Source organism: Melospiza melodia, chromosome 8 (genome assembly GCF_035770615.1).
Source record: "Melospiza melodia melodia isolate bMelMel2 chromosome 8, bMelMel2.pri, whole genome shotgun sequence".
Taxonomy (NCBI): Eukaryota; Metazoa; Chordata; class Aves; order Passeriformes; family Passerellidae; genus Melospiza; species Melospiza melodia.
In genome coordinates this window covers 16,427,252-16,449,197 of record NC_086201.1, presented here as the reverse complement: position 1 = coordinate 16,449,197, position 21,946 = coordinate 16,427,252, and the positions used below count along the sequence as shown (strand labels likewise).

Genomic DNA, 21,946 nt, shown 5'->3' with positions numbered 1-21,946 from the left:
ATGAAATATGAGATTCTTTATATATTTATGCTGTGATTCAAAGGTGGAATCTGAGCTCACCTGCGTATTGGTGAGCATCACTCTTGTGGTATAGACTGAAACCATGGAATAATGCTCAGCTCACAGCCAGACTTAGGCCCTTGAGACTGAACCCAGCCTTTTGGAGACTGCGCTGCTCAAGGCACAGGAACCTAAAGAGGCAAAACAGAACCAAAGGTATCCATGAACTGAAGCAGTGTGTTAGAGTTGTTGACACAAGTGTATTGTTCATGAGACTTCATGATCCAGGGCCTTAAAACAAGACCAAAAAGACAAGTCACCAAACCCAAATTGCTCAAATGTTTTTAATTAGAGGAATGGAATGTTTGAATCCTTATAGGGGCTGAGCAGCTGAGTCTGTCATTGGGGCACTCCAGTAAAACCCTGCCCTAACTGGTGCCTAATTCTGTGGGTACCTAAGGACCAAAACATACTCTGTGTGTGTTTCTTCATTCAGTAGTTTGGAAACGGAATATAAGGGAAAAGATTCAAATGTGTTTTTCTTATATTTGGGATGAATGCCATAGCCACAGGCTACAGAGTCTATTCCTCTTCTTCCTTACTAGCATTATTGCATTATTTTATATAAATCTGTGGCCATATTGATAGCAGAAATTGAGAGAGGTACATTCCTGAGTGCTGAAGGCAGCAGGCACTAGTGCTGGCTCCAGGTTGAATTTGGGGCTCCTGTTTCCATGGGATATTCCAAATGTTTGTTTCTTCTGCAGCTCCTTGCATGTATGGTTTTCTTCAGAAGCATGTGTGGCTTCTCTTCCCCTTTCCCTTTACTCATGGCTTGAGTAACCTGAGGGCCTGCCTTGGAGCAGGAAATTCCAGGAGGAGGAACACCACCTCCTATGTGTGATAGCCAAGTGACTGACAAAGTGCCATTTAACTTCTCATGCTGTCAGCTTTAAAGAGAAACCCTCCTGTCAGCAGAGTTTTGCTTTAAAATCAGTTTTCACTTCCTGATTTACCAGGATACAGCAGGAAAAAGAGTAGTTTACAAAATATTGTAAAATCTTATCTAGTGTGAATGTGGTGGGGTTCTGTTACTGTTTTATATGCTATTTCACCTTATTGTTGGATTATCTGAATTCTTCTGTGAAAAATATAGGTATAAATTGCAGTCCAAATATTTGTACAAAAAATACTCATTGGAAGTTTTATTTTAATGCAAATAAAAATAATTGCTATCACCCCAACTGAGTTCAGTCATAGTGCTTAAGGAACCAGAGGCTGTTCCTTAGGGCTTTGGTTGCCTTATGGTTGGAACACCATATTTGAGTTGGATTTCTTGTAAAATGTAGAATGCATCCTCATCTGCTGGGTGATAAAGCCCTCTTGGGAACAGAATTAATTTTTTTCTTAGCATGGTTGCTCTTTATTTTATCCAAATTCATGTAACTAAAATTAAAATTTGGACCACTCCAACCATTTCTTTTCGTTTTTCCGCCAACAAAAGAGCATTTTTTTCATTCCTGGTCCAAATTGTTAAGATGCCCCTGAGGACCTTTGTTTACAGTGTCTTCGCATTCTTTTTTTTTCCTTGACATTCTCCCCTCCTTCCAGCAGTGAGATACTAATTAAAGAGAGGACACAGTGACCCTGGGTTGTTTAGAAGTCACAGGGGAGTGGTGGTGGCACAATGACAAAACCATCCCTGCAGGAAGTAATCAGGCTGGAGACCCAGGACAATACTCACTTCCATCACCTGAAAAACCCCTTCAATTTGGAGATCCATCCCAGAAGCAGATTTATTTTCCCTTTAATAAAGTATCTTCATTACAAACAAAGCCTCCGTATCTCTGTGTGTCAGTCTGTTAACTGAGTTATTATACAAGTACTGGTTTTCTTAAACAATTACTGAAAAATATTTCTCTTAACAGCTTGTAAAGTAAAAGCAGTATTAAGAATAGCATGTTAGAATGCACCATCACATTTATGTTTAATTTCAAGGAAAAAGCAGTTGGTTATCTTTATATCACCCAGCAGGATTATGGTCTTATCTAGTATATAGGAATTTTGCAATTTTATGATGGCTATTATTACTTAATTACTAGCTCATCGAGACTTGCGGTGTTTTACGAGCACCAGAGAAATCCAGGATTCATTCCCCACTGGGTTTTGTAAACTGGAGCAAAAAGTCACTTTGGATTGACACCTGTGAAAACAAGATTTCTGTTTACCCAGAGCACTCAGCCGCAGGGCATTTGCAGCGTAAGGTGAAGGCTGGGCCCTGCAGAGCTCTGCTGGCAGGAATGTTAGTGCAGCCAGTCAGAGAAATCAGCAGGCTCTAGGCCTCGCCCTCAGTCGTCAGCGTTATCTCTACTCTCTTATCTTGTACCGTAAAAGAATCCAGCTGATTTCAGTAGCTCTCCACTTGGGCTGGCCTGCACAAATCAGATTGCAGCATTCAAGTTAGCAACATGATACCCATCATTCCATTACAGGGGAAAAAAAAATCCCACTGTCTGTGGGCTGGATCAGACTGCAGACAACATGCTCTTTAAAATGCATAATTAAGGGATTTTTTGATTTTTATCCTTATGGAGTTTTGTTTTCCCAATTAGGAACAAAATTATCTAGGAGAAACATTTAGAAGAGTCCTGTGTGAGGCAGAGAAGAGAGCACCATTGTGTCCTATTCCACAGCCTGCACAAATCAGTGTCTTAAAAATAGTCTTTTAACTGAGGTTTTGTCTGTTTGATTTTTTAACTAAGTATTCTTGGAGGTATGGTGATACCTGGAATAATTACAAGTTTTTAATGTGCCCATTTCACTGAGCATCAATCTCTGCAATAACACTTCTCAATTAAATACTGTTTCTTTAGCCCAATTTAAAGTTTTAAGGTAATCCAAGTATGGTAGACATGGATCCAGTGGGGCTGTCAGTTCCACATGCCTAACACGCCTTTCACTTTTGAGTTAAGCGGCGTAAAAACTGTAAGGAAAAAAAAGAAAAAGGCAGTATATATGTAATTACAATTATTTTGCAATATCTTTGATTTTACCAGTCAAAACCATCCTGATCAAATAAAAGGTTTTCTCTAAAAATATCTATATTCTAGATAGTAGGCACTAGAATTTTGATAGCATTTGTTCTGTAAACTCTTTTTTCCTTCTTACTTTTTAATGACCTATTGATGCCTCAAAAGCTGAAGTACTGCCTGTTTAGATTGGCTCGTGGCCTTGCATCTTCAGGAAGGCACTGTGCCCCAAGACCTAAACCATCCTGGAAAACAGATTATGTCTCTCCCTGCAGTGACTCCGTGACCCCTCGCACCTACCCGGGGTGTGAGCTGGCTGTGCAACTAGAGACCCACAAAGTTATTATTGTGTCTGGGCAGCAGGAAGAGCTAAGAGTATCCAATTCTATCAAAACCTAACTCTGTGACCAGATGGGTGCCTGGCAGGACTGTGTGGCCGTGCAGATGTGGCCCGGGTCGGGTAGGAGCACACAGCAGCTGCTTTGCTGCTGCTGAGGCAGGGTGCACAGTGCAGGGCTCGCACTGTGGGGGCAGAGTGGTGCCTGGAGCCCGCCTGCAGCTCCTCGCAGCTTCCTGCGCTGGTGCCCCGTTTGCTGAATGCCGGCAGTGTCGCAGCCCTGAGCCGGGCGGGGTTCTGGCACTGCTCACGGAGCACACTCGGTGTCGCTGATGCAGCAGGCACTGCCCTGGGTAGAGCAGGGGTGACCAGCATCCTGCCAGGTGTTGGCTTTTGGCTGTCTGGGCGTTTGTGGGAGGCAAAGACAGGCATGAATGTAGTGACTGCCCACAGGAAAGAGCCTGCTTAAAATGAGAACGTTTGCCTTTTGGGTACCACTGGGGACTGCAAGGTTGGAGTAGAAGGGAGGCAAAAAGGGGCTCAAAAGTGTGTCCATTTGGGTAATCTTCTGTTTCAGAGCAGGAGACATGTTTGAGACAACTATAAGGCACAGCTATTGCTGGACTAAAGTTGTCACCTTTCAAAAACTTGGGGAAAAGATGACATACAGTTTGGTTTTTAGGTAACCTTTACCAAGGAGAGCCATTTGTGCCAAGTTTTCACTGCATTGTATCATGAAGCTCGTGCAGCTTTGATCCAGCACAGAGTTTACTTGAACTTCATTTAACATCTCAGAGAATTATAGCATCATTGATTCCAACCAAAATGTGCCAGCCAGTGTTCTTGACATTGCTGTTGCTTATTGCACTGCCCATTTGACTGGATTGTTATTGTTCAGATTCCTTTCTGGTTTTGTAATGGCTGCATTTCACATTAAAGTTCAATGGTTTAATCAAGGAAATGACTGAATAGGAAGTTACTGTTACCATGATTTCAGCTGTTGAAGAAAGATTTGCCCTGCACGTGAGGAAATTTGTGAACCTAAGCTTTTTGTTAAATGTGCAACATCTCCACATTGTTTTTTAAACCACTGATATTCATATTAATTAATCGCACCTGTTTTTTAAACCACTGATATTCATATTAATTAATCACACCATTTTCCTTCTCTTTATGGAGGCTGATTAGTTTGTTTCAAAGCATGTAGTGTACCTCAGCATCTTTCACTGAAGCATGGTTTTAAACAAGAGAGTATTTTGTTTGCAAGTTTCTTTGAGATTTGAAGACAAAACTAAGGACATTCTGTGTTTGCAAATGTCTCTCAAAATGAGAATATTTTACGTGCAGCTACGTAAACCCCCGAGTAACTGCTTGCTTTCAGTTTTGAGGCTGGTCAGGACTCTGCAGTCAGACTGCATCTTGATGCTGCTGTTCCCTCGGCAGTTGGGTGGGATTTAGAAGTTCTGCCTCTTTTCCCAGGTCTAGCCAATCCTGTTGTGTTAAGCAGCTCTCTGCATCAGAACATTAGGAAAACATATATCTGAATATCTGCAGATTTAAACTGTATCAGTTTTTTTTTCCACTGCATAGCACACCCACATAAAGCAGTTGATTCAGTCCCACTAAGGAGTGTGGCAATGTCTGCTTTGAAGGGTGGAACAAGTGGCTGGCATGGATGTGGAGAGGGAATGCTATGGCAGGGAGAGACATCTCTTAAATCAGGTCTGCTACAAATGAAATCTCAGTGAAGAAAAGGAGCTCACATCTGTACAAGTAGTCCCAAGTCCCATTCTGCCAAACGGTGTTTATTGGTTTGATCAGCTACCAGATAATTGCAGTGATACAGTAAATAGTAAGCACTGTCTGTCTTAGGAAGCCTGGAGTTTCTCAGAGGCAGGGTTTCCTCTCCCCCACTGCCCTCCCCCCCCCCCCCATGTTTACTTTATAGTTTACAGTTCATGAAAGAAGCAAGGAGTAGTCCAGCCCAAACTGAGATCTGTAGGTAGATACCATAAAATAATTTCCATTGTAGGGTGAACTGCCTAGCAGGCAATCGACAGTGCCAGTCAAGAAGTAGCTGTGGTTAATGAGAGGCACGTTGCCTGGCTGGTTTAGCATTTCAACAAATGAGTTCTAGCAAAGTTTTGATTCAACTTGAATTTTATCAGCCAAACATAATAGGAAATTAGTATTTAGACAATTTTAAGCATTTAAACCAACTGTAGTTGAGGAATCTGAAGTATAGATTATAAGAGGATGTACTATTTTAAATGGCAATGTTATGGTAATACATTCTAGAATTAACCTTTTAGTTAATTTAAGACTGCCTTTTGTTTTGTTAAAAAATTAAAGGTCGTCTACAGTGGTGACATTTTAAAGACCTAACCTGATTTTTTTTAGTGGAAATAAACAAATTGTTTCTGTATCCTATGAAGACATTAGTAAAAACTGCAGCAAGGAAGCCCAACGTGAGTCGTTATTTGTGATGCTGCTTAGGCTGATTTGTGGCCAGGTATTACATATTTTGATACAAAATATATAATTACATATTTTGGTACAAAATATTTCGTATTATTGGCGTTTTTTTAAACTAAGATGCAAACTGGGCTTTATTTTGCAGTTTAAGTCATTTTTATCTCAAAGACTCAGCTTCTCCTATTTTTCTTTTTTATTCTGTGAGAATGAAGAAAGAAAAATCTGGTCAAATCTGCTGGTGAAACTAAGGCTTAGCCCACTGAATATAGTCACCAAGGGATTAATGCAGCTCTCTTGTCCTTTTTTCACTCTGGCTTAGATCCTGCAAAATCATGTGCCTACATGATTTACACCCATGAACTGTCATACTGTATGTCATCACTAGGAAAAAAAGGTTTATTCTATCTCAGGTTACTAAATACTGAATCAGATTTTAAAAAGTCAAAGACCTCATAGTGTCAGAAAAAGTTAGGAGTTGGTTACTGGAAGCAGGAGCGGTTGAAGTTGGTATTAAAATATAAGGATTTTTCTTTACTCATACCTCCTGTCATTCCATTTGTAGTTGATTTCAGAGCACTCCTATTTCTCTGAGTAATGTCATTTCCATACGTGCACACACAGAAGTTAATGGTGTGCTTACACAGTCTGAGGCACTGGTGGGAACAACCCTTCTGTGGAATGAAGTAGCAACTTTAGTGGAAATATAATGAACAAGGGGATTAAAATGGAAGCATTTAGGCATATTTAGATTTCAACTTTCATGTCTTTTAAGTGATGTCTGTAATTCTGATGAAAATTCTTCTTGAGTTGTGAAACAGTGGTCTCTACTCAGAAAACAATCTAAAATTCCTTGGATGCAAAATGTATTTTTTCACTTAGTGCAGAATGTGATTTATATAACATCTCAGCTGACATGATCTGACATGTTTTTATGAATTCCTTTGCAAGGCAAAAGTGCCTCTAGTTGCAATTTATAGTAATGAGACTGTCTGCTGTAGAGTAACTGATTACAATGAAGGTATAAGAAGCAGGCATGTTTGCCTTTCCAACTCATTACCCTTTCCTTGCTTCTCGAGTACCTAAGCCCGTGTTCTGGAGCAGTGGTATCTCTGGGTCTCCAAAAGCATTCTGTTTGTCCAAACACATTTTTGTGTACTTCACCAAATATAGTCAGATGGTATTTTGGACTGGAGTTCAGCTAATTGGGTTGAATACTATATCTAACAGATAAATTTGAAAAATACAACAAAGCTCTGTCTGTAAACAGATTATATAAACAAAAATTTACATGAAAACTTCTCCATGATCTTTAGAATAGTGAATGGTAAATTGTGTCTTAGGGTCAAAAGCAATATTATGATAGTGCCCAGTTGTCTTTATTGTGTACTTATGGATTGTATTGGGGGACAAGTGGGTCAGGTCCTGAAGTGGGCAGTTGTTTACTTGTGGTTTTGATGGATAAATAGCAAAAGCCTGGTGTATATGCATAAACACATATTCACAGATTCATGGTTTTAACATGTTGAGAAAATTATCCAAATTTAAGTCCTGCTAGAGGAAGATCATCTTATTTCCTCCTTGTAAGAACTCATAGAAAGTTCCCATAGCCATTTGCTGAAATAATTTTTGTCTTAGAGCCCCATTCAACAAACACAGCTGGGAGTTTTGCTCTTCTGAGAAATGAGTGTAGCAAGCTCTACTTGCAAGCACGGAAACATTGTGAAGATCTGGCCCCTGGGGAGCTTAGTGCAAAATTCTTTTTGAACATCCCAGAAAGGAGAAAATCCTGACTATGCAGAGCCTCTGACAGAAGCTGCAATAGTGGAAGATAGGGGGAGGAGTTGCCAAGGCAGTGAAGAACTTCAAAGAACACTGGAACTAGGGGCGAAAGTTCAGCCTAATTCTTGTGTTATCTGAACTCGCTCATCCACCTCTCTTGCAGTGCATCTGCATAACACGTCTGGGTCTGGTTGTTGCAATAACTTCACTTTTCTGGAATATGACTGAAAATGTATTGTTGAAAAAATTATTGTCATTTGGTTGAAAATGTTTCAAGTAAAATTCCATGAGGGAGGCCTAGACTGAGCGAAGCCACCCAGCCTGCTCCCAGGAGGGACACACACCTTCCCTTCCCCCAGCTGTGTGCTCCTGCCACTTCACTTGTGAGGGTTTTGTTAGACACCTCAGTGACCCAACTCAACTCCCTGCCATGGCAGAAAGAAAAGCTGCTGGGCTAGTGACTTGAACCAGTAAGCAAAAGGAAGAGTGGATTAAGCAAAGGACTCATAACCACGAAGCTACAGCAGGAGGGAGGAAAGGAATAGAAGCTGTCTTCCTTTTCAGCATCTGTAAGCATTAATTATATTGAGGAATAACTCAGTAAATCACAGAAGTGCAATGTAAGTGCTTTCATTCTGGGTGAAATCTGGGACTTGCTGGTAAATCTATTGATTAGACCAGGATTTCATTTCAGGTTTTATCTTTGATTTATGTGCATTGATATTCGTGAGCAGACCTTTGAAATACGGTTGTGCAGTATCTGATAAATACTTTGAATCCAACTCAAGAGAATGTGTTGAAAACAACTCTAAGAATCTATTTACCTAAATAAATGTAAAACTTAATTATGATGCAATAAAATATTTTCCCACCATGATTTGTGCTGCTGCCAGCCCATGACACTTAGTATGGAACATAAGTAAATAAGTCTATGAGTTACTCCCTGAAAATAAATTGTCCTAGCCATCTTGATTAATTTACTGATTACTGAACATAAATATTCAGATCATATCTGAATTTAAATTACAGAAACTCAAATGCTGATGGTGAAGACACAGACTTGGGGTAGCAATGCATTTGGTTGCTAGTTTAGCTGGGAGCAGAAGTGGCAGAAGCCCCCTGTTTGCCGCTGATGGATAGTGTGTCAGAAGATGACTTTGGTGTTGAGCTCCTGCTTTTCACCTGTCTGTGGTACATCAGCAACACCCTACACCTTCAGGATCCTATAACCCTTAGGGGAAGGGCTGCATCAGCAGGAGCTGCGCCCTTGTTTCACCTCTGAGGGTGGACTCTGCAGGTTACTGGGCTGTGGGGAACCTTCCAATGCCAATGCTGAGTGCCTCCATGGTGAAGGTCTTTCATTGCCATAACCATGAGCCAGATGACCTTTATGAGCACTGAATTTACATGGGAGGAAGAATTTTCTTGTTTTAAGATGTATCTGTTGATCATTTTGTTCTGTGCTATATTGATGTTGTGGAGGTGCTGCAGATGTAGCAAGTACACAATTTCAAAATTCAGAGGGGTAGAGCATGTACTTCTACAGGAAAAATACAATTTGCAGCTTCTTTGACAGACCAAAGTACATAATGCCTTTCAGAAATGTAAGCTATTCCAGGTACTTCAGGAACTATTCTATCAAGTTTTATGTGGATATTTTTATTTTAAAGATATCGAAAATGAGATAAGATTAAGGGTCATTATTGAACATTTGCTTAACTTCTGACACATGACTTTGTTTCTTCACTTAATACTCTAAATTAGGTCATTACAATCAGATTGTGCATTATAAACAAACATCTTTGCATTTATATGTAATTATAAAACAAACACAGAGGGTAAAGGCGGTAATTTTGAAACAGATAAAATGTATATGCCCTTTTGGAATCTGTATGTAAATTAGTTTCTCACACTCCAGCCGAGATCATGTAAATGGACCCCAGAGAGCTGGTACAGTGCTGATGGTGTACTCAGGAGAGTTGGAGCACTGTAAAGACATTTGCAGGTCAGAAATGAGGTTAATTGACAGGGAAGTGTGTGAGGACAGGAAAAATTTGCACAGTGCTTGTCAGTGGGCAGAGCTGTCAGTTCTTCACTTGGCTACTAGTATTTGTCGAACAAACACAACAGGACTTCATTTCAGGAAAAGGAAAAAAAGCCAAGAAGAGTCATTTTAGGGCAACAACTTTGGAAAGAGTGGTGTTTTGTGGTTTTGTTCCAAGGTACCCACATGCATGCAGCCACTGTACACAGTCCCCAGTCTGGCTCGTCGCTGCTGCTGGTGAGGCTGCTGCCTGCAGCAGGGCGTTGCAGAACAGGACCTGCTCTGGCTCTTCCTCGGGTATTCTTCAAGCCCATGCTTGAGTGTACGAGCCTGACTTTGCACTAGTGATGACAACTCCATCTTCTTGATGTATCATATCATACATGACTTGACTTTCTCTGTCCTCTTCCTTTTTTTCCATGTGTGTTAGGATTCCTGCCTGCTCCTCATTGCATTACTACAAATTTGCTTACAATGCAAATAGTGCCTGTTTCATTCATGGATTCAGAATGTATGTCCCTATTTATAGATGTGCAAAGACCAGGCAAGAGGCTGAATTTTTTTTTTCTATAGCTGTAGCGCACTGATAAATCTGAAGCTTTTTCTTGGCCTTACATACCAAAAAACAGCACACAAAGGAAAAAAATTATGTCTGGCTGATTTGTGGTCACACCTTCCACTCTAACCATTGTGCAGTGATTTATCTTTTCATTGGCATTAACTGTTCTCAATCTTAAAACAAATTTTAATTGTAGAAGTCTTTTAATTTCTTTCTTATTTCTAAAATTCTCATGAAATAGTAACCATTCAAGCCTGGTCAATATGGTGAATCATGTCATCCAAGAAAACCCAGCACAGCAAAATTGAATGTACTGTGGCTAGAAAAAGCATTTTTTCTGGTTAAAAACCAGAATATATGACATGCTTTAGAACCTCACAATGTGAAATTTAAGAAAAAAAATGTGTATTTCCAGATTTTGGTTCTTTTATTAATACATGTATTAAAATGTAAATAAGTAAATATATAAAAATCAAATAGCTGCATGAAGTCATTGTTTCCTAGAAAATACTTAGCAAATATTTTTGCTTTCTTCTTCTATTGTTCCATAAATTTATTCTGCACAAATTATAAAAATGCACTGTCAAAAAAGCATGTCAAAACAGTAAGCTATTCTTAGTAGTCTCTTTTAAAAAATAAATATTATCCAATATAATGTTGGTGAAATTTCTGCATAGTTAATAATAAAGCAGGAAAAGCAATATGCTTTGTCATTTTGGACAGACTTTATTATTTTATTCTATAATATATTCGGCAGCTGTTTACACACTTTCACTACTTTATAGTTTCAAACAAGTGTCTGGCAACATTATCAGGTCAATGGCAGAAATGACATCTTTAAGAGTCTTTTCAGTTCATTCCACAAATGAGGATTGGATTTTGTCTTGTGTTTTCATTACTGATTATGAGCAGCCTCCTTAAATTTCTCTTACATAGTAATCCTTTACAGTAATTATGTTTCATACTTGTGCTTCCCAGAATATACAGGGTATATTTAGGAAAGGCATTTGTTTGACAGTGGAAATGCTTCCATAAAGTATCTTGTTGTGTCTTTCAAATAATAAATAGTGCTTTCCATAATATAAAATGCTGGCATGGGATTAGCAGGAGATTGTGTTGCTCACTATGTTCATATTCTTAATACCAGTCATCAGTGAAGGAATGGCAACAATTATGTATAATTGTGCAATTTATATTTAGTGTCTTTCCAAGAACATTTAAGGAAGCATGGAAGGAATGAACAGCAAGCCAAAATGAATAGGAGTCAAAGCATATCACTGGAGGTACAACCCCAGTGGCTACAGCGGATGCATTCTGTGAGCACTGCAGGGAGCACAGGACTGCTCTTTTTTCACAGTGAGCTGTTGGATTTAAGGGAAAAACCTCTGCAGTATAGGTGATGGGAAAATCAAAGACAGGTTGGAGGACTCCCAGAGAGAATGCACTGATGCGTTCAGATTAAAAAGAAAATGTTACAGTGATTGTGCACACATATTTTATAATGAGTGACTATTTTTTTTTTTTTGTATTCTAGTGTAGAGTATAAGTAATTTGGTATTTTGGTACCAGTATTTGAAATGGTACAGCTGGAAAAGATTATTTGTTTTCCCTTTTCAGATCATCATGGGGATTTTTTTCTTATTGTTGAATATATTCATGTGAGTATTTTGAAGACTGCATTCTTAAACAACAGCTTCTCATTGTGTATGCAATGCCTCACTCTTAGTAGATCATATACTTCTGCAGAAGTCATTGTTTCATAATAATGTTTGTTTTCTAATATAAAGGAAAATTTACAGAAGATTTTTTATATTAAGTATTTGGCATGTTCACAACATTACTATGTCCCATTTCTACAGACTTCTCCTCTTCCTCCCTTAGCTAGATACAGATTTCTTTTATTACCTGCATACTGGGAATGCTTAAATAAAAACAATTAATTATGAGATAACTTATCTCTGAAGGAGCTTCCCGTGTAATGAAGTTTACTGTGTTCCTTTGGTTGTTAGAAATTCTTTTCATGCTTTAAGTTCTAATAGATGAATTAAAGCCAAAATTTAAAAATCTGCTTCTGTTTGATACTCAGCTTCATGTATCCCTTTATTAACACTTTACAGGAAATGCTTAATATCTCTCAAAGTTCAGCCCTACATTCTGCTTCCTTAGCTTGCATAGGGTATTTAAAAGTATTTTTGCATTGTTGTGGCTTAGCTTCCTGCCTACTCTGGTTTTTATCTTTCTCCATATGACCATGTGCGAGGAGAGGATGGATGCTCAGGGAACTGAACAGTGTGGCAGCAGTCTCCTCAGTACCCTCGGGATGGGGAAATGAGGTGCCCACAGTCACCTTTCCACAGTGGGTCTTCAGAAGGCCCTGAAGTGGTCAGGAGAGCAGAGTTGTAAGGAAATTCAGGAGATCCAGTCTGGACTCAGAGGGGTTTGCAATAGACTGTAAGTTTCCCATTTAAAGCAGATCCAGGGCTGAGAGACCATCTGCCCTGCAGAGGCACTGAATGCCCTCAGGGGAAATAGCTACTTTGGTTGAATTTTGAGATAAGTAAGGGGAGCCATGAATTTGATTTAGAACAGAAATGGTAAAGGAGCAGCTTAAATGCGTAGAACTGTTTTTAAAATTATGGCTTAGTTTTGCCAGTCTACTGTTTGTTAAGATTGATAAGCATTACTGGAAAGATTCTGTCTCAAGGTTTTTAGACAAGTCTTTCTTTCTGTATTTATAACCATCTCTCTGCAAACCTACAAGCAAACTAACAAAACACAACATGTAAATTGCTACATTGTATTTCTGAAATGCATCAAAGCTGCTTGTAAGTTTACCCTTTTTTCCTGAATAAGCAACTCTGGGTAACTTAAAGAAGCTCTGAATGATTTGTAGAGGAGGCACTATTAGACCCTGTGGTCACCTTTTTCCCTCAGGATCAAAAGGAATTGCTCATTTATAACTGCAAGCAGCAATACACCTGGCTACCTGCAAGTCTGCTCACACCTGTTGTATGCAGTTAATAACGAAGTCCTTGAAAATATGATTTTTATGATTATATTTGCATACGTTTTACAGATTAGGCATCTCAGTTTTGGCATTGCTAAGTCAGTAAGACTGAGACTGTTCTTTGCAAACAAGGCATGCTTCTTGCATCTCAGAAAATATGTAGGAAAACTGTTGTCAGTACTTGAACTGATATATCACTGCACAAGGACTGAAAAGTCCAGGCACTTCTCTCGAGCTTTTTAAACATAATCTCAAGTACAGGGTTTTACAGAGAAATAATTTTGCCCATGTTCAGGAATAAGAGCAAAGCAGCTTTTCCATGTGAGCATAGCTTCAAATTGGAAGGGACCTCAGAGGTTCTCTAGTACAACCTCAGCATCAGCAAAATGATCAGGTCAGGTTGCTTTGGGCTGTGCGTATTCTGGTCTTGGAAATGCTCAAGAAGGGAGAGTGCACAGCCTCTTGGAGCAATGTCTGTCTGTCCTGATGTCCAGTCAGAAACTTGCTTGTTTCAATTTAGCTTTGCTGTCCCTTTCTCTCCAGACACACTGCTGTAAGGAGTCTGGCTCTGTGTTCTTGATAACTTTGTCAAATCTATTGGAAGGCAGCTATTTCCCTGTTTGAGATCAAAATGGAGACAGATTAATCAAGCCTTTTAAAAACAGCAGATAATGCTGATAGGCACATTATCACTTAGGAAATTATATCAAGTTTTCTTCCCAGAAAATTCTGTAATGAGTTTTTCCTTAACAAAAATAAATAATCAGATACTGTTAGATTGTGATCTAGTAGATTGTTTACATGATCATATTTGTTGTTATGTGTTTTCCTAATATGTAAGGAAAGAGAGTACTAGTAACTGAGAGAAATGGGCCACATACTGAATCTAAGAGAGGGAAATCATGTCCAAATCACAGGAAGCCTTGGGACATGTGACAGCAGAGCGAGCAAGACGGCAGCGTTTCAGATACTGCTTTGGAATATTCTTGAGAGCCTTCCCTGGTGTGACAGTGACTGAGACCCAATCGAGCATATAGTGTTTACATCCCTGCAGCCTCTTCCCTGGGGGTGGGGCAGGAAGAGGAGAGGGAAGGAAGCAAGGGATGATTGATGGCTTTTGAAAAGCTTTTCCCTGCGAGGGGAAGGTGTGGTCACTATACACATCTCCAGCTAACAAAGCCCTCCTGTAGGTCGAGCAGACTTAAGCTTTGTCACCCCTTTGGGGTGACTGCAACACTGTCCAGAAAATATTTTTCTTGGTTTTCAGTTGGGAATAGAAATCTGAGCAGGAGAAGTAGCCTGTCACTGTTCCAGTTTGTACTGCTTTAAGACAGTTCTCCAGCATTGAGTCTGATTGTGACATCTGTGACCAAGGGTTCTGAAATGAGTCAGATTGGAGCACAGATCGACTGCTGTGTGTGCCACATCTCAGGAAGGCATGAGCACACAGCTACACTTCTGTCAAATTAAGCCACAGGTACACGAACATATTAAGCCAATATAATCCAGTACTGCTGCCAAAACAAGCCCTCCTATCCACCCTCTCACCCCTGCCTATTTTTGCTCTCTGCTACCTCCTCCATTACACTGGCACAAGCAGCAGCACAAAGCCACATGCTGAACCCAACAAAGGAAATAATCTGGAAAAAAATTAACCTGATCAGAGAGAAAAAAAAAGAGGTTTCATCCAGAATCAGTTGCAAAACTGTTGCTTTTGCAGCATTGATGCCAACTGATGTTGCTGTGAAGCAGGCATGAGGCCTTAACCAGGCCAGGGAGTCTGAATTTACCCTAGCATTAAGCCTCTGGCATTAGCTTTATGCCAGCAGTGGGAATACGACTGTTCGTGATCCAACATGAAGTTAGGGTAGTACAGACAGACATTGCCTGACTTGACATAAAGTCAGCTGGTACAAACTTATTCCATCAAATAATCTCCAGTGCCAGTGATCACCATGTGGCTGCAGTGCTTTTCATCCAGTACAAGTACACCTTAAACTTGTGTTATCAAATTGAGACCTAATGGAATGCAATCCATTTTAGGACTTGAAATACAGAAAAAAGGAAAGTTATGCAGAATGTAGTTCTGCCAAGTGTTGGTGCTTTCTTGTTGTTTGCTGTATTCAGAGGGGCTCTGATCTGTTGTAAAAATATATTAGGATACCAAAATACTTAGAGATTATTTCTAGGGAAGTCAGTAATTGAAGATTATATGTTTTTGTAAGTACTAGCATTTTCAGATGTTATTTGGCTTTTCAGTAATGAACTATCTGGCAATTTTCTGTTTCTTCCCAGCTGTTTCCTATGCCCGTGTTGGGGTGTATGGGATCGGGGCCACCGTATTGTCAGAAAGAGGAAGAGAAACCAAAAGGTGCCTGATGATGCATGTCCGTGGCAAAGTTCTTCTACAGTGTCACTGATCAGTCGGTGGCCTGACAGAGCTACAGCTCTGGACTTTCTTAGAAACTAGATTGTCAACATCAGTGGGTAATGTAAATATAGTAATGTAAATAGTGCAGAGTACCAGGAGTGAAGTTGGGAACTCCTTGCCTCCGTACGTCCCTGTCTTGGAGCCTAAGAACTGTAGCGTTTCCTAGGCCTAGATTTCGTGAAGAAACTGAAGAATTTCCCTTCACTTCCCAAATGCCTTGAGGCACCGGAGAGGGCTGTGACCGGATGTTCCTCCCCCCTCCCCATCCCTAGTCAAGAAAAACTTAGGAGAGTTGAAGGGCGCGGTGTTTGTCGCCTCGGCGCGGCCAGCCCCGCGGTGTGGGGGTGCACGGGGCGCGGCCGTCTGTCGGCGCTCAGCCGGGGCTCCGCGGGATGTCCCGCTCCGGCCGCTCGGGGGTCGGGACCCCGCCGGGCGCGCCCCGCGGCGGAATGCGCGGCACGCGGGCCCGCCGCCCCCCCGCGCCCCTCTCAGGCGCAACCATTGCGCTGCGCGGGGGGGTCCGCGCCCGCCGCCCCGCTCCGCGCCTCCCCTGGCGCCGCGCCCCGCTCCGCGCCCCCCTCCCCGCGCAGGACGGGGCGGGGCGCGAGCACCGCGCCCGCTCCGCGCTTCCCCGCCGCGCTCGGCGCTCCGCCGCCCGCTCCCTCCCCCTGCTGGGCGGTGGTTGAGGCCGGCGGGAGGTGGGGCCGGGCTGGGCCGGGCCGGGCCGGGCTGGGCTGGGCTGGGGCAGCCGGCGGCGGTCAGCGGGGGCCCGTGCATGGCAGCCTGGGCGGCCGCCGCGGGATAGGGTCGACGCGGAGCGGGGTCGGGCAGGGCGGGGGCCGAGCGAAGGGTTCGAGGAGCCGCAGCCGGAGGAGAAGGCACGGAGGCGGAGAGCGCCCTGCAGCCCCGCCGCGCCGCAGCCCGGCGGCCGCCAAAGTTGCTCCCCATCCCGAGGGGGAGCGGGGGATCAGGCGGGGCGATGATCTTCCCCAGCAGCAACAGCAGCGCGGCGGGCGGCGGTCGGACCCCCTATCGGAAGCAGGTAAGGGAGGGGGTGCGCGGGTTTGTGGCACCCCCGCGTCCCCCCCCGCGGCCCCGAGGTGCTGGGGGAGGAGTGGGGAGAGGAGTGGCGACTGGCGTGAGTTGCGACTTGCAGCCTGCTCACTTCGCGAGAGCTGGTATTTGAAAAAAGAAACTCTCTTCTCCTTTTTAATGCTTTTAACCTCTCTGAAGAGCCGCGCCGTGACCTTGGCGAGTGCCGGGGCGGCCGCAGCCGGGTCACCTTCGCGGGGCGTGCGGGGCGGCCCCGCCGGGCTCGGCAACAGGTTAGAAAGGAGCCGGTGTCGCAACAGCGAAACTTAGGGCTGGATGTTTTTCACTCGGCGTGAAATGAGAGAGGGGATCCGGGCACATTTTTTCTTTCAAACAGCGCTCCAGAAAACCTCCGCCGCCCTTCGGGTGCGCCCCAGCTCCCCCCGAGGGGGGCACGGCGGGGAGCCTGTGACATTTTACGGGCAGAGTGATCTCTCTGATAAGCTCGGAGCACTCGCATCTATGGAGCTGTACTGAAAGAGGTATTTCTTTGTTTGTTTGTTTAGTCGCTGGAAATAAAATATTTGAAATAGTTGTTACAACCTTGCTGGACCGTTTGTCTTTGGCTGCACTTTTACGCACACAAGATGCAATGTTGGTATTAATCTTACATTATTTACTGCTTAGTGTGTTATTTTTCATTGACTCTTCGATTAAATTTAAAAAAGAAGCAAAAACCCCTTACATTTCAAGTTAATGGGAAAGTGTACTCTGTGTGGGTGCCAGAGGGTAAATGGAGTAGAGGTCACTGACAAGCTACCGGCTTGACAAAGCATGCCAAAAATACTATGGCAGGCTTCTTTCCAGGTGAGAAAAAATCCTTCTGCGTCTGCTGCACTTAGTAGCTGAAAGGAGTAATTTGACAGGTTCAGTCAGCAATACTGGGGAAGTTCGTCCTATTTTGCTTGGGGTCAGAATACATTAAGGGTAGAAATAGGAAATCAGATATCACTGCTGCACACAGCGGAGGGCTTCATATAAATCATGAGGACATAGGCTTGGAAATTTTGATCTCTTGGTGTATTGTTGGGATGACACATGGTCTGTGTAGCTAACCTGCTTAACAGTGAAAGTTGGACTGATATTTTCTTGAAGGTTAAGTAAAAATTGCTATTTCATTTTTTCTTCTTGTTATTTTATAGAAATATCTTTTTGATAAGAATCACTGGTGTGTTATCTCAGCAGCGCTCTGCAGATGCTGCCCAGCAGTGCATGGAGTTATCTTTGCATCTTGTAGTCAAAGTGTTCAAGTCCATACATAACAAAACATGCTTATTGTGTGCACTGCTTTTGGTTTGTTGTTAATAGATGTCCTGGATACGCCCATGCTGATCATCTTGTCTGGTGCTCCTGCATACTTTATAAATGAAGCCAGTGCATCAGATAGAATTCCGTGCTGTCCCTGAGAGGACCATTAATCAGGGAAGGCCCCTTGTGTGGCTGTGCAGCGTGTCGGGTGCGGGGCAGGGTGTTGGCAGGAGCCGAGGCCAGCGGGGCCAGGCCTCGTGCTGGCAGGGCTGTGTTTTATGTGCGGATGTGAGTTTGCCTGCTGGTCTGGAGCAGGCTGATAAGATGCTCTTCTTTTCACAGTGCACTCCTTAGATTCAAAGAGCTAAAAGGGCCGAGTGAATCAGAAAAACAAACAGACCCTTTTTCCCCAACAGGCAGAGAAAGAAATGAATGCAGGGGTATTATGTGGGCTTAAGACCCTGGGTACCAAAGGTTTCTTTTGTTAGTGTGTAGCTATTCTCTGCTCAAACACTTCCTACATAAGGAGCCAGGGTCTGTGCTTTTCTCCATAAGTCCATGGAAAATGCCTATTAGCTTCATTCATATAGACTCACGTCGATTAGCCATTGGCTTTCTGATCTCCCTTTCACTCAGACTTCACCTGCAGGGGTGAGCTGACGTCAGACAGTACTGAACAGCACTGCAAGCCTAATTTTTTAACCCATGATAATTAAAAAAAGTTGAGATTAAGTCCCTGTATGCTCTGTGTAACCCATATTCAGACAATTGCGTTGTAGTTCAGCTTTAGCCTGAGATACTAGGTACTGTTATTGTAGGAAAAGTTCTCAACCAATGACTGTAAAAGGAATAACTGGATTTCCTATGCTAACAGTGTGTCATATATGAAGCTGAAACAATTTTAAATAACTTATAAGAGAAATTAAAATGTTTTGAGCAGCTTGTATGTCTCTGTTGGTATTTTAATGCATATCAGAATAATAAAAGAACACTTCCAGTTTAGTATTATCCTGTTTATTTTTAAGAGTCTATAGCAGATTGAAAAAATGAGTGATTAACTGATAAAAGGCAAGGTGACACTGACTTGATTTATTTTTAAGACATTGTAATATAATGTGGATTTCTACCTTAATTTAAAACACTGACAAATGCCATGTAGGTAGAGTAGGTTCAGATCTTTACCCATATTCTCTTTTTGTTTTCCCAAATAACTCTGTTCTGTTTTATAAACAAATCTGTACCTATAATACTATGTTTTTTACCTGTTGTATCTACACTGTGCATCTCTGACATGTAGGAGCGAGTTAACATTCTCAATTTCAGGTCAGATTTGACTGGTCTGATCATCTTCTCTCTTCTAGAGTACTTGTAAGAATACTAAAATGTGGTCTCTGCTCAAAAGGATTCCCTACATTATGGGCAGACAGGCATATTAAAAATACTCTTACCAGGCTTAAAATTGAGACATTGCTTAAATGAGTGACAGCTCATCTGAGAACTAATTTGAAATGCAGATGTAGGTCTTGTTAAAGAATGAAAGCCACACAATATCTGCAGTAATAACCTATCACAACACTCATAGTTGTACATCCTGTCTGTAAAAGGTATAAGCTAAGACTTTTGCTATCAAGGTTATTTGAGCTATTGTAAAGAATGCACATGTGTGCATCTGTAATGAAAAGGAAACAAAATGACATACAATACTTTGCTTAATACGGGCTTTTTTAGCTCTTGATTTGTTGAGAACAAGATGATTCTCTGTCCCTCCTCCCACTTTTGTCATTCTCATGTAAATCGGGAGGCGCTCCTCTGAAGTAAATATTTCTACACTCTGTAAAATTATCGTAAATGGAAAATTAGGCTTTCTCCTGCCATCTGCTCCTTGAATCTACAGAGCTACTCCAGCTATTTGATTAGGGATTTTAAATTGCTTTGTGCAGGGAGGTTCCTCTGCTCTCAGGTTTCTCCAAGAGGAAGCCAGAAGCAGCTCTGGAGGCCTGGGAAGGACACGAGTGCAGGGTCCTACCAGCACAGCCTGGGTGCTCAGCCCGGTGTCTCCGTGCCTTTTAACAGCTTTGCCCTGTAAGGGTGATTCTTGTTGCATTTAGATGAGCGTAATGTTTGTCTTGCCAGCATGAGGAGATTTACATAGTTTGCTGCTTTCGAGAAGATTAACTGGGTGTAGCTGCACGTGAGGAATTTAACACTGATTTGAGGTTTGGCCTGTGTATGGAGGGACAGACAAAGCTTTTGATCAATCTTTTCGTGTAGCTCTGTCTGGTAATACCAAGTGCTGTGTGGCAGGTTAGGTTTTCTAAAAGTTGAAGTTTAGGGTTGGTTTCTAATGACAGTTAAATGGAGAAAGCTTTTGCCAGTCTGAGGCTAAAAGTGTAGATTAGCCTTTCACTCTGTCTATGAGTTTAACCTATCGAGAAGTTACACCTGCAATCCTACTTTATGATTTCCCAGTTGGCGCTGTGTGTGGTGTCTGCGTGTGTGAGAAGGAACCTCATCAAACTTGCAAGACCTGGGCATGGTCCTAACTCAGAACATGCAGCTCCTCGGAGCAGTCTGTGCCCAGAGGGGTTTGACACAACCCCTCCTGTGAGTGTGGATGGTGCCGCGGGTTGAGCAGATATCTGTGGTTACAGAAACAAACGGGATTAGTTTCTTTTTGTTTCTTTTTCTGAGAACTATAAGAATTGTAATTTTGTATCACCGACTTGACGCGACGGGCTGTTTCCCATTACGTTGTATACAATGTTAAAGGATCTACCTAGGTTTCACAGAACTGAACTCCTACATTAAGTACGAGCTACTTTAATTTTTTCAGTGCATTTATAAGATTGTTTGTGAAGTTCTGCTTTATTCTCAAGGGAGCAAAGCTACTCAGTCAGTGGGTTTCTATACTTGTAGCAAAATGTGAATGAAAGAAATAAAAGGAAACATCTTGTTCAGGCATGATGTTCTAGATTATAAAAAGTGATATAATTGTCTTATCTGTATTTGGCAATTTGAAGTTTTTGTTTAGTATTTCTAACAAGGTGAACAATATATTTTTGTCTCTTTGGAAGTGTTATTGTTTAAAGTATGTGTCTTTGCCATTTAGTTTCACATGGAAGGGAAGATAGAAGTCTGTCTTGAACATCTGCTGTTTTGTTTTGGGTTCATTTTTTTTTCCCCTGAAACTTCCAACTGTTAAAAAAATTGCTTGAGTTAACACATTTCAGAAGAGTTAGATCCTTTAAACTGTAACTGCTGGCGGGGAGGAGAGGGGAAGGAAGGAAGGGAGTGGAAAATCCTTTCCTGCAAGCTTGAGATGGCTCCTAAAACATCCGCACAGTGCTGCAACCAAGTAAATAAAAATAATGATCATTTGACATTATAACAATTTCGGTAAGCTTTTCCCCCCGTTTTAAATGTGTGGTTGAAACTGACCTTTGTTTGTTGCACGAGGCGGTGTATAACAAAAGAAGTCAGTGGAGACTAGGAACCTCTAGTGGATTTCCCTCATGGATCTGTTTCCAACTTCTTATGAATGTTTTTCTCCTTTCCTACAGCCAATTGTTTTAAAACATTTTACTTGGGGGGCAGTGTGCAGGCTTATAAATCTGTAATCCTAATGAGGAGGTGCATGGAGATGTTTTGATCTTGGAAGAGGTGTTGGTCAGAAGTGTTTCAAAAAGCCAGCAGAAGCACATTTGAAAGTTCTTGAGCCTTGTTGAAGTAATTGTGAGTTATTTTGCATATGTTTCAGAATTGCAGTGTACTGTGGTAATTATAACAGCCCTGCAGAAGCCACTGTATTTGCAGCTTGCTGATGCAACAGGAAAGGGAAGGGATGAGTTAGAAATAGAGGAGAAACGAGGAGGGGAACCATGGATTAGATAAGCACAAGCCTCCTAACCCAGCAACTTAGGAAACATACACACAACAAAAAAATCA

The 21,946-nt window shown here is 41.9% G+C and overlaps 1 protein-coding gene across 5 annotated transcripts in view; it reads left to right on the top strand.

Annotated features, from left to right (window-relative positions):
* RBMS1 (RNA binding motif single stranded interacting protein 1) overlaps nt 1–21,946 on the top strand; it is a 143,155-nt gene that overhangs the window by 35,258 nt on the left and 85,951 nt on the right. Inside the window, exon 1 of one of the 5 annotated variants that reach the window (XM_063161982.1) lies at nt 16,560–16,703. The exons of 3 other annotated variants lie outside the window; for them this stretch is intronic. In XM_063161982.1, coding sequence (XP_063018052.1) covers nt 16,641–16,703 — 63 coding nt within the window. In that variant the 5' untranslated portion in view covers nt 16,560–16,640. Of the gene's footprint in view, nt 1–16,559; nt 16,704–21,946 lie in introns of those variants that run through there. One more of the 5 variants, XM_063161983.1, reaches the window with a different exon arrangement.